The 15,291-nt window shown below is 46.4% G+C and overlaps 1 protein-coding gene across 1 annotated transcript in view; it reads left to right on the forward strand.

The window, feature by feature from the left end:
* MEI1 (meiotic double-stranded break formation protein 1) overlaps positions 1 to 15,179 on the forward strand; it is a 69,972-nt gene extending 54,793 nt beyond the window's left edge. The window contains exons 25-31 of the mRNA XM_032416801.1: positions 829 to 910; positions 1,323 to 1,498; positions 11,973 to 12,054; positions 12,515 to 12,621; positions 13,967 to 14,098; positions 14,285 to 14,394; positions 15,134 to 15,179. Coding sequence (XP_032272692.1) covers positions 829 to 910; positions 1,323 to 1,498; positions 11,973 to 12,054; positions 12,515 to 12,621; positions 13,967 to 14,098; positions 14,285 to 14,394; positions 15,134 to 15,179 — 735 coding nt within the window. The remainder of the gene's footprint in view (positions 1 to 828; positions 911 to 1,322; positions 1,499 to 11,972; positions 12,055 to 12,514; positions 12,622 to 13,966; positions 14,099 to 14,284; positions 14,395 to 15,133) is intronic.
* The last annotated feature ends 112 nt before the right edge of the window (positions 15,180 to 15,291 follow it).

The following is a 15,291-nucleotide window of genomic DNA, read 5'->3' on the forward strand; positions in this document are numbered from 1 at the left end:
TATTTTTAAGACAGTTTTAGGTGTACTGAAAAATTGAGCTGATAACACAGAGTTCCCAAATAACTCCCACACAGTTTCCTCTGTTAACATCTTACATTAGTATGTTATCTCAATACCTTTGTACAAATTGGTTCTTCTGCCTGGAACCTGCTGATTCCACTCGCCAACAAGTATTTTTGAGGAACTGCTTTGTGTCAGATTGTGATAGATCCAAGCAGAGAAGTAATTCCTGCCTTGAAGCAGCATGTGTTCTGGATGAGGAGAGCAGAGCAGACTCAGCTCTGAACCCGCCACTCCCAACTAACCCCTCAGTTTGGACGTTGCTTTGACTTTAAAGAGCATGTTCCCCAGTGCTGATCCTCAGCTGTTCTTCACAATAGTTCTGGAGGGAGTGAAAGCAGGTGGCATTATTCCCATTTCATACATGAAGAAAATAAGGCAGGCTGGGAGAGGGGCAGTGATTTCCCCTTGGCCACACGGCTAGCTGGTGGCAGAGCCAGGGTTTTGATTCTGGGCTGTCTGACTCTAGATCTATGTTAGTTGGATGGTGGGCTGAGGTGGAGCCTGAATCACAGATGAGGCCAGGGAGGCTCCCTGGTGGAAGAGTTCATTGACGATGGGGGAAATTTGGGAGAAGAAGGGTTTTCTATGTACAGGTTGATTTGCCTCACTTTCCTGAATCCAGGACTGGTGGGCTCCCAAGACTGTCTCCTCTGTCCCCCTGGATGCAGTGGGTATGTGCAGGTACATAGGAGATATTGGGACAGGTTGTTTTCTGCTCAAGCTGCCAGAATGTGGGAGCTTGTCCCCTTACCTCTGCCCTACCAGGTTCACCAGACACTGTCCGTGGAACTGGACCAAGTATTGAAGGTCCTCAGCTTTCCAAAGAAAAATGCTGCGCTTCTCTCAGGTATGGCCCCAAGGGCCTCTAGCAGGAAAAGAAGAGCTTTTCTCTTAGACTGTGAGATGGGACCACTCCCCCCAGATCAGCCTATGGTCACCCCATTATTATCTCCACTGTCTTCCCCTGTGACAGAGCTAGGTGGGAGGTGGGGAAGGAGGCAGGAACTGAGTATAAAGGTTTTCTTTCTTCTTTTTTTTTTTTTTAAAGATTTTATTTATTTATTTGACAGAGAGAGACACAGCGAGAGAGGGATCACAAGCAGGGGGAGTGGGAGAGGGAGAAGCAGACTTCCTGCTGAGCAGGGAGCCTGATGCAGGGCTCGATCCCAGGACCCTGGGATCACGACCTGAGCCGAAGGCAGACGCTTAATGACTGAGCGACCCAGGCGCCCCGAGTATAAAGGTTTTCTTGCTTTCAGCTGCCATCTTATGCTTCCTGCGGACAGCCCTGCAACAAAGCTTTTCCTCTGCCCTTGTGGTCCTGGTGCCCTCAGGGACCCAGCCACCACCGGCCCCTGAGAACACTGTCCTAGCTCCACTGAGAACATCACAGGTGTTGTCCCTGGTCATTGGACTGCAGAACCTTTTGGTGCAGGTAAGGCCCTTGCTGAGTGGGACCCTGTCAGTGGAGCCTGCTTCTCCCAGAACAACAGTAGGAAAGGGTGGCTGCCTGTTAAGAACCTGGTATTTCCTCCAGGATTGGAGGGTGGATTAATTGGGACTTTTAAAGTTATAGTGACAGAAATGAAACTCAAAATGGCTCATAACTGAGAAGGCCAGAGGTCAGCACTGGCTTCAGGCCCAGGTGGATCCCAGAGGCTCAGACAATGTCATCAGAACTCTGTCTCCATGTCTTGGTTCTGCATTTCTCTCAGCTTTGTTCTCATGGGATGGTAGAATGACCAACAGCAGCACCTTTCCAGCAGCAGGAGACTTTCTCTTTCCCAGCAGCCCCCAGAACTGAGTCTCATTAGCCTGGCTTGGGTGACCTGCCAGTCACTGTGGCTGGCCCATAGGATGCTCTGGTTGACCTGGCTTGGGCCAGCGCCCTCTCCTGGAGGCTGTGGCATATAGTCAGCTCTCTATAACTCATGTAGACTGAACACGAAAGAGGGATGTTCCGCAAAAGAAAACTGTTCACAGAAAAAGGAGGAGTGAATTTCGTGTAAGCCAAAACAATAGATGTCTACCTCAGAGGGTTTTATGATTCACAGCTTAGAGGACTTTTGGAGATCATTGTTTATCTAGCCATCAAATACTATGAAGAGTGGTGGGGGCATGGAGATATGTCAGGCGCCTGCCTTTGAGGAGTGAGCATTTGGTGGGGGGCTGCCATATAGACAAGAGGTGATAACACAGTGTGGTGAGTTTGAGGCTAAAGGGACACACTGCACTGTGGGAGTACCGGGTGTAACTAATAGGCTGGTGTAGGGTTAGTGAAGAGTTGCTGTCAGAGAAGGTTTCCTGGAGGAGGTGCTTGAGCTGGGCTGGAAAGACCACATGACTTGTCCTACCTCCCCAAGGGCAGGGGGGGTAACAGAAATGGCATTTATCTTGATGGCAGCACCATTTTTCTCTCTGGTATGGACTCATTCCCTGTCCCTGGCCTCTGGGACACCCTTGATTCCCCAGGACTTTCTTCTCTTTTAAGAAGCTTATTGTATATTACTTTCAACTATGAGCTGGTCACCATAGGGTGACTGAAGCCCTAGATGTTTATGCTGCTTTAGTTAGACTTGCACTCTCTTTTCTTGCCCTTTGGAGCTTGTCCAAGGGAGACAGATTCGGTCTGATCTGATGGCAAATCATTCATGGGACAAGAGGAGGGAGGTGGGGGGAGCCAGCAAATGAGTGAGAGGACTTGCAGAGACTTCCTGGGGGTGGGATGGGGGCCTTGATTTGAGTAGACTCTATTTGGTGTCCAGATGATTACTGCACATACATGATATGGCTGTTGATTGTGGGAGATTATATTCAAGGATTGATCCCCACTGGGCCTGTGCACAGTATGGGGAAAGTTGGAAATGTAAGGAGATAGAGGATGCTCCAGGAGTGGCCCTTTGCTGGCACTGTGGTTGCCGAGCTTGTTCCGCCAGCACATCCATGCACAAGGCTCTCTACACTTAGCTCTCTCTGGTGTAGGTCCCCATTTTCATATCAGTCTTCCCCAGTCTGTGAGCTCCTTAAAGGTAGGAACTGTGTATGACTCATCTTTGTGTCTTGTTCCCCTTGTGGGTTCAAAAAAATCAGGAATCAGATGAGAACCAAAACATCAGCTTTATTTCTGATAAACGCTGTAGGAGAATGTAGCTGGGACTTCAGGTCATACTGGGTTTTTTTTTGGTCTGGAGTTTTTCATATACAGCAAAGGTGAAAGAATTTTAGTGAGAGGCCAAGTCTAACTAAAACAGCATATACCCACCACCTAGATTCTACCATTAACATTTTCGTATACTTGCTTTATATCTATCCAAAAAGAGCTTATTTTATTTTAATTCATTCATTCATTCATTCATTCATTTTTTATTTTTAATTTTTTTTTCAAAGAGAACTTTTAAACCACCCTCTTTTCCCCCAGGCCAGACCAGGAGCCTATAGGCAGGGAAATTATGTTTACATTATGGACACTTTGCCACCTGGTTGCGATCTTAAGAGTTTAAGTTTGTGGGAGCATGACCTTTAATACCTTGATCCTGTCCTGATGGCATAGAAAATGGTAGGCTAGTATTTTACCTGTTAGATAAATCTCTCCTTTGGTGAGGAGGAGCCAGTTAAATGTGGGAGGAAGGGCAAATGCTTTCTCTCCAATGTTTTTGAAAGGGCCAGAGTTCTTATTGTAACATTCAGAACATAAGAGAAAAGTTATTCTCTTATACTCAATATCCAGCATAAAGCCTGGCACCGAATTGGCATCCAATGTTTGTTGAATGAGTGAATGAGGACACAGAAATGAATATGATACGACTCTAGCCATTTAAGTACTCAGATTGTAGGAAATACTAATAATTACAATTAATGCCAAAATGACCTATTATTTGAATCAAGAAAGTCTTTGCAGGAGAGGTTGCATTTGAACCAGGCCTTGAGTGATGAAAAACTTTCCTCAAACCAGTAGCCTAAACACTAAGGGGTTAGTGACTTCCTGTAGCACCATTACCGTTCAACTGTCCTGCCCAGGAGCCTGGGTGTCACCAGGCCTGTGACACTCTTCTGTGCCTCTGGCAGTTTTTTTCTTTTTTAATCATGGTAAAATATTACATAACAAAATTAACCATTTTAATCATTTTTAAGTTACAGTTCTGTGGTAGTAAGTACATTTACACTGTTGTACAAACACTACCACCTTCTTTCTCCAAAACTTTTTCATCTCGTCAACCTAAAACTCTGTCTACATCAAACAATAACTCCCATTGCCCCCTCTTCCCACCCCTTGACAACCGCTGTTCTACTTTCTGTCTCTATTTGACTATTTAACTCTTCTAGGTACGTCATATAATTAGAATAATATACTATTTATCTCTCTGGAAGTTTTTTTTTTTTTTTTTTTTTTAAAGATTTTATTTATTTATTTGAGAGAGAGAATGAGAGACAGAGAGCATGAAAGGGAGGAGGGTCAGAGGGAGAAGCAGACTCCCTGCCGAGCAGGGAGCCCGATGCGGGACTCGATCCCGGGACTCCAGGATCATGACCTGAGCCGAAGGCAGTCGCTTAACCAACTGAGCCACCCAGGCGCCCTCTCTGGAAGTTTTTGACTCTCCTCAACAGTCCCTGGGAAGGGGAACCACCTGGAGTAACTCATGAATTCCTCATGAGAGGCTACTGGGTCTGTGTGGGGAGTTGCTCAGCCTCACAGTCACTGTCCGTGCCGCTGTCTGATGAACAGGACCAAGTAGCCCCCTCCTCCTTTCTATCACTGACACACTCCTGAGAAATTCCCTGGCCTTCTGTTTTCAGCCATAATGACCTTTCTGTCACTGCCCTTGACCCAAGGGAGTATATGGAAGAGTCATTTTGTTTCTCTGTCCTCTCCCCAGGGCTGGAGCTAAACGTCCTTCAGACCCTTCCATAGGTTTGCTGTTTAAAAATAGTTCTTTATTTGTTCAGTCATTCATACACCCAGCAAACATTATTCCATAGCAATCCAAGAATAGAGGAGGTCTCTCTCTCTGTCTCTCCTGAGCTCCCGGAATGGTTTATTCAGCCCTGTAATAAGGATTGCATTTATCATATTATATGGTCAGTGGTCTGCATTTCTGTCTTCTTCCGTAAAGCTGTGAATTTCTTTTAGGCAAAAACTTCTGCCGCTTGCGGGGGTCAGAGGAGGCCTCACAGAGGTGACATTGAATTCAGCCTTGAACAGTGTCTAGGCAGAGGTAGAGGGAAGGGCATTGCAGGCAGGGAAGACAGCATGAGCAAAAGCATGTAATATAGAAGTGTGCAGTGGGGTGGGGGGGACAGCGAGAATTAGAAGATGACACTGAGGAGCTGGGCAGGGGCCATATCAGTCAGTACCTTACGTACCAGGCCAAGAAGTGTTGGGGGAGCCATGAAGGGTTTCTATCAGACTGAGTTTTTGAAAGATCACTGGCAACCCCATTAGGGAAGAGGGGTGGGAAGAGAAAGCCTGAAGGCAAGGGGACTGTTGAGCAAGAGATTGTTGCAGTGACCCAAGTAAATGACAGGCCCATTTCACACCCACTGGGATAGCTAAAACAAAAAAGAGAGATAATATCAAATGTTGGTGAGAATGTAGAGTAAGTGGAACAGATTGTTGATGGGAATGAAAAGTGATGCAGCTACTTTGGAAAACAGCCTGGAAGAACTTCAAAAAGCTAAATGTGGGATTACCATATGACCCAACAATTCTGCTCCCAGGTATTATGCTCAAGAAAATTGAAAGCGTTTATCTACACAAAAGCTTGTATAGAGATGTTCATAGCAGTACTATTCATAATAGTTCCAAAGTACAAAGAACCCCAATGTTCACCAGCTGATGAGTGGATAAATAAATCGTATATACATACAATTGAATACTATCTGGCCATAAAAAGTAATGAAGTAGTCACATGCTACAACATAGATGAGCCTTGAAAACATGCTCAGTGAAAGAAGCCAGACATAAAAAGCCACATATGATATGATTTCCTTTAGATGAAATGTCCAGGATAGGAAAATCTGTGGAGATGGAAAGTAGATTAATGGTTGCCTAGGACTGGGGTTGGGGGACAGGCAGTGGGGAACAACTGCTAATGAGTAATGAGGTTTCTCTTTGGGATGATGAAAATATCCTGGAATTATATGACTGCAGGACTCAATATACTAAAAACTGCTGATCTACACTTTTAAAAGGATGAATTTTATGGTTTATGAATTATATCTCATTAAAGCTGTTATTTTAAAAAGCAGTATCAAGGGGGGAAGAATGACAGTACTGCATAAGCTAGGGCACTGAGTGCTGGTCCTCCTTGACATCTCTGGGCCAGAGCAGCCGTGCAGCATCGGCACCACTGATGGAGTGCTGGGCAGCATGTGCACAATCTGCAGGTGTCTGACCCAAGGTGGACCCGTGCAGTGCAGTGGAAGTTGCACTGGCCAGAATCACAGAGATCTGCATAGTAGCCCCTGCCCAGCTCCTAGCTCTGAAGGGGTTTAGCAAGTCAATTCTTACTGATTCTCCATTTCTCTATCTGCAAAATAAAAGGAGTCTTTCAGCATTAGGTGTTTGGGCCTATGAGAACAGCTTCCATTCCCCCAGGAAGGGAGCACAGCAGAGAAGTGTTGGTTGCGGTGAGGATGGAGACAGTGTCCAGGGTTCACCATGCTGGGTTACATGGGGGAAAGAGGGCAGGTTAGTAGCAGTGGAAGGGTCCAAAGAAGGGTTGTGGTCACTGGTGTGATTTGCGTGGCACTGGAGTAGAGCAGAGCCAGGGCAAACTTCCCTTCTGCTTAGTTCTTAGAGGAACCACAGGACTGTAAGTCTCTGAATGTCTCCGGAGTAGAAATACAGTAGGTTTGTTCTGGGTTTCTTTGGAGATGGAGACCTTGGCCAGCAGGTGGAGCTGCAGGAAGACAGGAAGGGGGCCTTTTTTCATGTCCAGGACTGTCTAACAGTAGAGCAGGCTGCCTTGGGGTGAATGGAGAAGAGTAGTCTTGTGGCTGCGGGTCTCCAAGCAGAAACCAGGTGTCCCCAGCAAAGACGGCTGCTGGATTCCAGGCCAGTTGCTACACCTCTTTGGAAACTTGGGAAAGGGTAAGTGTGGGTGTGAGCAGGGAAGAGAGTTATCCTTGTGCTCAGACTTGGCTTTGTGATTGGGGTGGGCATGGAATGTTGTTATCAGTTTGGAAATCAGTGAGCTCATTAGTTTTACAAGATGTGAGGTTTTGATCTCAAGGGTCATTCCTACTAGAGCAGAGGTTCATGTCAGGTTAAGGTTCTAGGAGAATAGGAGGTGGAGAGAGAACATTTACTGAGTGCCTGCTCTGGGCAAGCACTTGACATATGTTATTTATTCATCACAATTCCTTTATAAGGTAGACATTATCATCTCTGGGTTTTTTTTTGTTTTGTTTTGTTTTGTTTTAAGTAGACTTCATGCCCAGCGTGGAGCCCAATGCAGGGCTCGAACTCACAACCCTGAGATCAAGACCTGAGCTCAGATCAGGAGTCGGACGCTAACCAACTGAGGCACCCAGGTGCCCCTCATCTCAGTTTTATAGACAAGGAAACAGAGTCCCAGAGATATTAAGTAACTTACCTGAGGTCACACACTTTTAGGTCAGAATTCAAACCTAAGTCTTTTTGGCTACAAAATCCATGTTCTTTCAGTGTCCCAAGAAGTGCATCCTGTGAATAGGAGCCGTTATTACCTGAGTGGTCGTACCTGGCTTTCCTAATGCCCAGCGGCCCTGGCTCTTCATACACCGTTCAGCCAGTCCTCACTGGGTGTATTAGGTAATATGGACAGGGGGTCAGAGAGTGGCCCTGGGGTCACAGTGCTTGACCAGGTGGGGAAGCGAAAGCATGCTGGCCCATAACTGTGTGATCTTGCTTACCTGGGAAGAGGCTGGAAGTTCCCACTGGTTAAGAGTTAATTTAATTTAATTTTTAAAAAAAGATTTTATTTATTTGAGAGGGAGAGGGAGAGATAGCATGAGCCAGGGGAGTGGCAGAGGGAGAAGCAGGCTCCCCACCGAGGAGGGAGCCCGACAAGGGGCTCGATCCTAGGCCTCTGGGATCATGACCTGAGCTGAAGGCAGACACTTAGCTGACTGAGCCACCCAGGCGCCCCAAGAGTTAATTTTAGATTGGAGGAGAAAGGGCACAAAGCCTAGTGTTTTGTTCTAGACCTGCCATCTACTGATATAGGTGTCTTCAGGTCAAGTATTTTTTTCTCTGGGCCTCATTTTCTCAGCTATAAAATAGGTAAGTGGATTAGCTCAAACACTTCAAGCTGTGTGCCTTGGAGGCCTTAGGGGCTCTGTGGAGAAAACCCAGGGGTTGTTAAAGAGGGGGCTATTACCTCTGTTGTGCATTTCATGAAGCTGCTCTCACCCTTTATTGAGTGTTTACTCGGTGCCAAGCACTAGCTGAACACTGTATATCCATTCTCATCCAACCCTCTCAGCAACCCAGTAATTTTTTTTATCCCCAGTCAGCAAGGGTAAGTGACCTTGGCCAGGGTCACATAGATGGTAAGTGACTAAGCAAGGATGCAAGCCCAAGTCTGTCCCATATTCTTTTTTTTTTAATTTTTATTTTTAAAAAAGATTTTATTTGGGACCAGAGCCGAAGGCAGCTGCTTAACCAACTGAACCACCCAGGTGTCCCAAATAAAATCTAATTTAGATGTCTCTCTGACAAATAAATAAAATCTTTTTAAAAAATAAAAATAAAAGATTTTATTTATTTAAGAGAGAGAGAGCTAGAAAGAGCATGAGTGTGGGGGGGAGGGGCAGAGGGAAAGGGAGAATCAGACTCCCTGCTGAGCAGGGAGCCCAATGCAATGCGACGCAGGGCTCTATCCCAGGACCCTGGAATCATGACCTGAGCCACCCAGGTGCCCCCTTTTTTACCCCAAGATTTTATTTATTTGAGAGGGAGCATAAGCAGGGCAAGTGGCAAAGGGAGGACAAGCAGACTCCCTGCTGAGCAGGAAGCCCCATGACTTGGGTCTCTCAGTCCCAGGAACCTGAGCTCAGGACCTGAGCTGAAGTCAGACACTTAACCAACTGAGCCACCCAGGCGCCCCTGTTCCATATTCTTTTCTTTTTTTTTAAGATTTTATTTATTTGACAGAGATAGCAAGAGTAGGAACACAAGCAGGGGGAGAGGGAGAAGCAGGCTTCCCGAGGAGCAGGGAGCCCGACGCAGGGCTGGATCCCAGGACCCTGGGATCATGACCTGAGCCGAAGGCAGACACTTAATGACTGAGCCACCCAGGCGCCCCCCTGTCCCATATTCTTAACCACCACATTGCTGCCTTCTGAAGAAGAGTGTGAAGACAGCTTAGCCTTTTTTGTTGTTGTTAGTTTTTACCTTTTAAAATATCAGTTATTTTGAGATATAATTACATGCCATAAAATTCACTAATTTTAAGTGTGCAATTAAATGAGTTTTGACAAATAGTTTTGTAAACACTATCACAATCATGATATAGAACATTTCCATCACCCCAGAAAGTTCCCTTGTGCCCCTCTATAGTCAGTCTCTTCTCCCCATCCCTGTCCCTCAGTAAACACTGATCAGCTTTCTCTCACTATAGTTTTACCATTTCTAGAATTCATATAAATGAAATCATACAAAATGTGGTCTTGTGTGTCTAAATTCTGTCAGTTAGCTTAATGCTTTTGAGATTCATATTGTCATGTGTGTCAGTACTTCATTTCTTTTTATTGGTGAGTAGTCGTCCATTATATGGCTGTACCACAACTGTTTACCCATTCACCTGTTGATTTGGGACTTCCAGATTTTTGGCTATTGTGCATAAAATTGTTCTTAATACTAAAGTACAAGTCTTTGCGTGGACATACAATTTCATTTCTTGTGGGTACAAATCTAGGAGTGGAATTGCTGGGTCAAACGACATATTCGCTTTTTTTTTTTTTTTTTAAAGATTTTATTTATTTATTTGACAGAGAGAGACACAGCGAGAGAGGGAACACAAGCAGGGGGAGTGGGAGAGGGAGAAGCAAGCTTCCCGTGGAGCAGGGAGCCCAATGCGGGGCTCGATCCCAGGACCCTGGGATCATGACCTGAGCTGAAGGCAGACGCTTAATGACTGAGCCACCCAGGCGCCCTGACATACTCACTTTCTAATGTGTGTAACAAGTTACCACAAATGTAATGGCTTGGCACCATACTGTATTATCCCACAGTTCTCTATATCAGAAGTCTGGGTAGGTTTGACCAAGTTCTTCGCTCAGGGTCTCGCAAGGCTGAAATCAAGGTGTTGGCCAGGCTGGGTGCTTATATGGAGGATCTGGGGAAAAAATCCACCTCTTCCTCAGGGCCCTCTTCTAGCTCTTTAAGGTTGCTCACATTCTTCCTTAGCCGCCCCGCTATCTTTAAACCACCGATGCATGCTGAGTCCTCACACCCTCGGGCTCTCTGGTTCTTCTGCCACCAGCCAGAAAAAACTGCTTTCCAATGGCTGGTGTGACTAGATTGGGCCCAAATAATCTCCCTTTTGCCATATATTGTAGCATAATCACAGGAGTAACATCTGGGAGCAAAGTCATGAGATAGTCTTAAAATTCTGCCTACCACTATGAAGTATATGTTTATAGGGAAGTATATGTTTATAAGAAACCGTCAAACTTTTCCAAAATGACTGCACCATTTTACTTTCCCATCAGAAGTATATGAGAGTTCCAGTTGCTCCACATTCTGGCCAACGTGATATTGTCAGTCTTTTTAATTTTAGCTATTGGTGGGTGTTGTAGTGGTATCTCATGGTGGTTTTCATTTGCATTTCCCTAATGACTGATGATAATGAGATCTTTTGGTATGCTTATTAGAGCATAAAATTTTGTTTGATATAAGGTTCTGCTTTAAAAAAAGGTTGAAACCTACTGGCTTAGATAAACTGTGAGGTTCTTACAGAGGCTATAATCTGTGAATCTCTTAGTGGAGCCCAGGGCTTAACTCCTTTCCCGAAACAGTCTATTGTTTTTTAAAAAAGATTTTATTTATCAGACGAGATCGGGCGCGTTCAGGGTGGTATGGCCTGGGTGGCTCGGTTGGTTAAGCGACTGCCTTCGGCTCAGGTCATGATCCTGGAGTCCCAGGATCGAGTCCCACATCGGGCTCCCTGCTCAGCGGGGGGTCTGCTTCTCCCTCTGACCCTCTTCCCTCTCTTGCTATCTGTCTCTCATTCTCTCTCTCTCTCAAATAAATAAATAAAATCTAAAAAAAAAAAAAAGATTTTATTTATTTGAGAGAGAGAGCAGGAGCCGGGCGGGAGGGGGCGTGCTCAGAGGGAAAGGGAGAAGCAGACTCTCTGCTGAGCAGGGAGCCCAGCGTGGGGCTGGATCCCAGGACCCTGAGATCATGACCTGAGCTGAAGGCAGACGCTTAACCATCTGAGCCACCCAGGCACCCCTTCTTTTCTGAAACAGTCTCTTGAAGGTAGGTGGAGTGTAGGTAAATCATCAGTATAAGCACTATGCTCCATGTGTGGGTTAGAGATGAAAGCAACAAACATTTTTTTTTTTTTAAGATTTTTTATTTATTTATTTGACAGAGAGAAAGCGAGAAAGGGAACACAAGCAGGGGGAGTGGGGGAGGGAGGAGCAGGCTTTCGGCTGAGCAGGGAGCGCAATGCGGGACTTGATTGCAGGACCCTGGGATCATGACCTGAGCCGAAGGCAGACACTTAACGACTGAGCCACCCAGGCACCCCAAGCAACAAACACTTCTTGATTATCTACAGGGTTACAATCCCAAATCTGAAATTCGGAAATACAAATTATTCTGAAAACCAAATTTTTTTTTCTTGGTTGGCAATAACACTCATTGGTAGCAAAACCTGACATGAAGGGGTTTTGTTTGTTTGTTTATTTGTTTGCAGAAGGACCCTCTGTTGTCCTATGCCTGTGTTGGCTGCCTGGAAGCCTTGCTTGACTACCTGCATGCCCGGAGCCCAGACATCGGTAGAAACCTTGTCCATTCTCTGATGTTCCCATAAGGGTGGCCAGCCCCTGCCACCTTACTGTCCCAGACTCCCAACCTCTGTTTTTTGATTCATACTCATTTTGTTTAATTCTTTTCATAACATGCAAGGGCATTGTGATGTCCATTATATGGATGAGGACCCTGCAGTCCAAAGAGGTCAAATAACCTGCCCAACCAAGGTCACAAAGCTCCGAAGTGGCAGAGCCCTTCCTGTTGCCTGCTTCCCACAATAGTGGGATATAGTCTCCCTGAGCCAGGCAGCATGGGTGGATAGAAGCCCAGGGAGGAAAGAAACTTCCAGTGGTCAGTTTGTCCAATGCCCTGCCTCTAGCTGAGCAACCCCTTTTTGAGCCAGTAAGAGACAGTCCTCTTCAGCAATGCTCCAAGGCCTCTGGAAAAGCAGCAGTAACAACCCAGAGTGACTGGTGTTTCCTATAGCATTCCATGTGGTCTCCCAGCCCTGGAATCGGTTTTTGCTGTTTACCCTCCTGGATGCTGGAGAGAGTTCCTTCCTCAGACCTGAGATCTTGAGGCTCATGACCCTGGTAAGTGCAGAATGGATGGTCCTATGGTGTGAAGAATGTCATGAGCTGGGTGGTCCTGAAGAGGCCAGGTAGAGGGGTAGAAAGTAGAGGGGCTGGGTGGGCCTTCACCATAAAAGAGGCCTACTCAGAGAATTCCTCTAAACGCCCACATCTTCTCACCCCCCAAAGACCCAGATACTCTTTCTAATTCATTAGCACGTGAAACATTGGCCAGGGCTTGTCTGCTACATCCAGATCCTATGCTAGGGACCAAAGATGTCACTGAGCCAAATGCTCTGCCTTCTAAGGGTCCCTCAGTCTAAAGAAGGAGATAGACAAGGAAACTAATAGTTAAAACATGATGCTATTAGTGGCATGGTAGAAGATATGCTAAGTGCCTGGTGCACAGTAAGTGCCCATTGAATAAACAACAAAGCAGTGAGCCTATGAATGATAGTGAAGTGAATCAATGAATAAATCAGTGGTTGTTGTGGGAACACAGAGAAGAGTACAGTTGACCACTGAATAACGTGGGGGTTAGGGTCAACTGTGCTGACCCTCGCACAGTTGGAAATCTGCATATTAACTTTTGACTCCCCCAAAACCTAACTACTAATAGCCCACTGTTGACTGAAAGCCTTACTGATAACATAAAGTCAGTTAACACATTTTGTATGTTATGTGTACTAAATACTGTATTCTTACAATAAAGTAAGCTAGAAAAAGAAAATGTTATTAAGAAAATCATAAAGAGAAAATACTTTTACAGTACTGTACTATATTTATCGAAAAAATCTGTGGATAAGTGGACCTGTGCAGTTCACTCTTGTGTTGTTCAAAGATTGACTGTAATTGCTTCTGCCAGAGCCAGGGGGGAGAGGTGAATAAGGATGCAATAAGCACTCAATTAATGCCTCTATTTCTTTAATGCAATGAAAACATTCAGCAGGAAGGAAACATTTTAGGTGAGGTTTGAAGGATTAATAGGCAAAGAGGAGGAAAAGTATTCCAGGTAGTGAAGTGAAAATAGCAGGTAAATGAGTACATGGTGGTATGTTTGGATAACCACACATAGTCCTTTTTGGCCATGAGTGTGAGGTGCAGGGCCAAGCAGTGAGGGAAAGGATACTGAAGGGGTCAGCAGGGCTAACTCTCTCAGGGTTTCACAGTCTGCCTCATTTACCCCACTCTTCTGTGACACAGCCCCACCTCTGCCCACCAACTCTGAGCTCCTGAAGGCAGGGTTCTCTGGGCTTCAGATCTGTGCCCCCAGCCTGGTGTCAAAAACAGCAGGGACACAGGAAATATCTGTGAATGAAGGAGATGCCAAATCACTGTGTGTTTGGGGCTTCTCTCCCTGGCCTAGTTTGTGCGGTTCCAGAGCAGCAGTGTCCTCTCTCATGAGGAAGTGGGTCATGTTCTGCAAGGTGCAGCTTTGGCTGACCTCTCTACCCTGTCGAACACCACACTCCAGGCTCTGCGTGGCTTCTTCCTGCAGGTGGGTGGGAAGGGGATGCTGGGTAGCCGCTGTAAGGCTAGACTGTCCATGCCATCTTCTCCGCGGAGGATGGGTGCTCTGGCCACAGCAGCCGTGGGAGGTCAGGAGTACAGAGGGTGGAGGGTTGAGAGGGCCTGTATGGAGTGGCTGCTGAGAAGGCCTATCTTCCCTGCCTTCTTCCCTCAGGTCCAGAGCATGGGCCTCCTGGCTGATTACAGCACGGCCCAGACCCTGCAGGCCTCCTTAGAGGGCCTTTCCCTGAGCACCTCCTCCGCCCAGCCACCCCTGGACATGCTGTATCCTTTCTTGCATCTGGGAGCCTTGGACTGGGCAAGGTCACCCAGGCTATGGGAGGCTGTGGCATCATGCTTCAGCGGGGTGACACTGTCTACAGCTCTGTCCTTTAAAGCATTTGCATCCGTGAGAATAATAGTGGATAGTAATGATACTGACTTACTCTGTTTAAGTTCCTACCAAGGGCCACACACATTACTTGTACTATGTCTAATCCTCACAGAGGCTAGGGCTGTTAACATAGATGTAACTTACACCAGAGAGGTTAAATGGTGTGCCCAGGATCACACAGTAATAGCATCAGGATCTGACCCCCATTTGTCTGTCTTCAGTGCCACATCACCACACTCAGGAAGGAGCCAGTCCTTCCCCAAGAGCTTTGGAGAAAGTTGCCCAAACCCAGTTGATAGAGGTGCTTCCCTCAGCCCAATGGGGGTGCTGGCTGACTGACCTGTCCCTGAGAAAGCCTGGGGCTGTGGGCAGTGGCTAGAGGCCCTCTGTGGGTGGTTGTGGTGCTCCAGAGACACTTCAGTCTGGTGCTTCCTCCCCATCCCCACTACCTCCCTGGCTCTCCTTCCCCTGTGCCTGAAACAGTTCCCTGTTGAATACCTACCCTGGTGTTTGGGTACCAGATTTGGAATCCAGCCCACTATTCCTAAGAGCACCTTTGGGCTCTGGAAGTGTGGTTCTCCCACGGTTGGCTCCTCCTTTCTGCGTTTTCCTCTCATGTTTTGCTGCCAGTTGCCTCGGAGGGGTGGCTGTATCCCTATCCCACATCAGAGACTGACCCTCATAACTTGAAGGCCCGGAAAGAGAGAACTAAGACTTGGAGAAGAGAAAGTCAGAATTGTTGGGGAAATGGATGACAAATGTAGCCATTTACTCCATTGTTGAAATGG

This window comes from Phoca vitulina, unplaced genomic scaffold (genome assembly GCF_004348235.1).
Source record: "Phoca vitulina isolate PV1807 unplaced genomic scaffold, GSC_HSeal_1.0 scaffold19, whole genome shotgun sequence".
Lineage (NCBI taxonomy): Eukaryota > Metazoa > Chordata > Mammalia > Carnivora > Phocidae > Phoca > Phoca vitulina.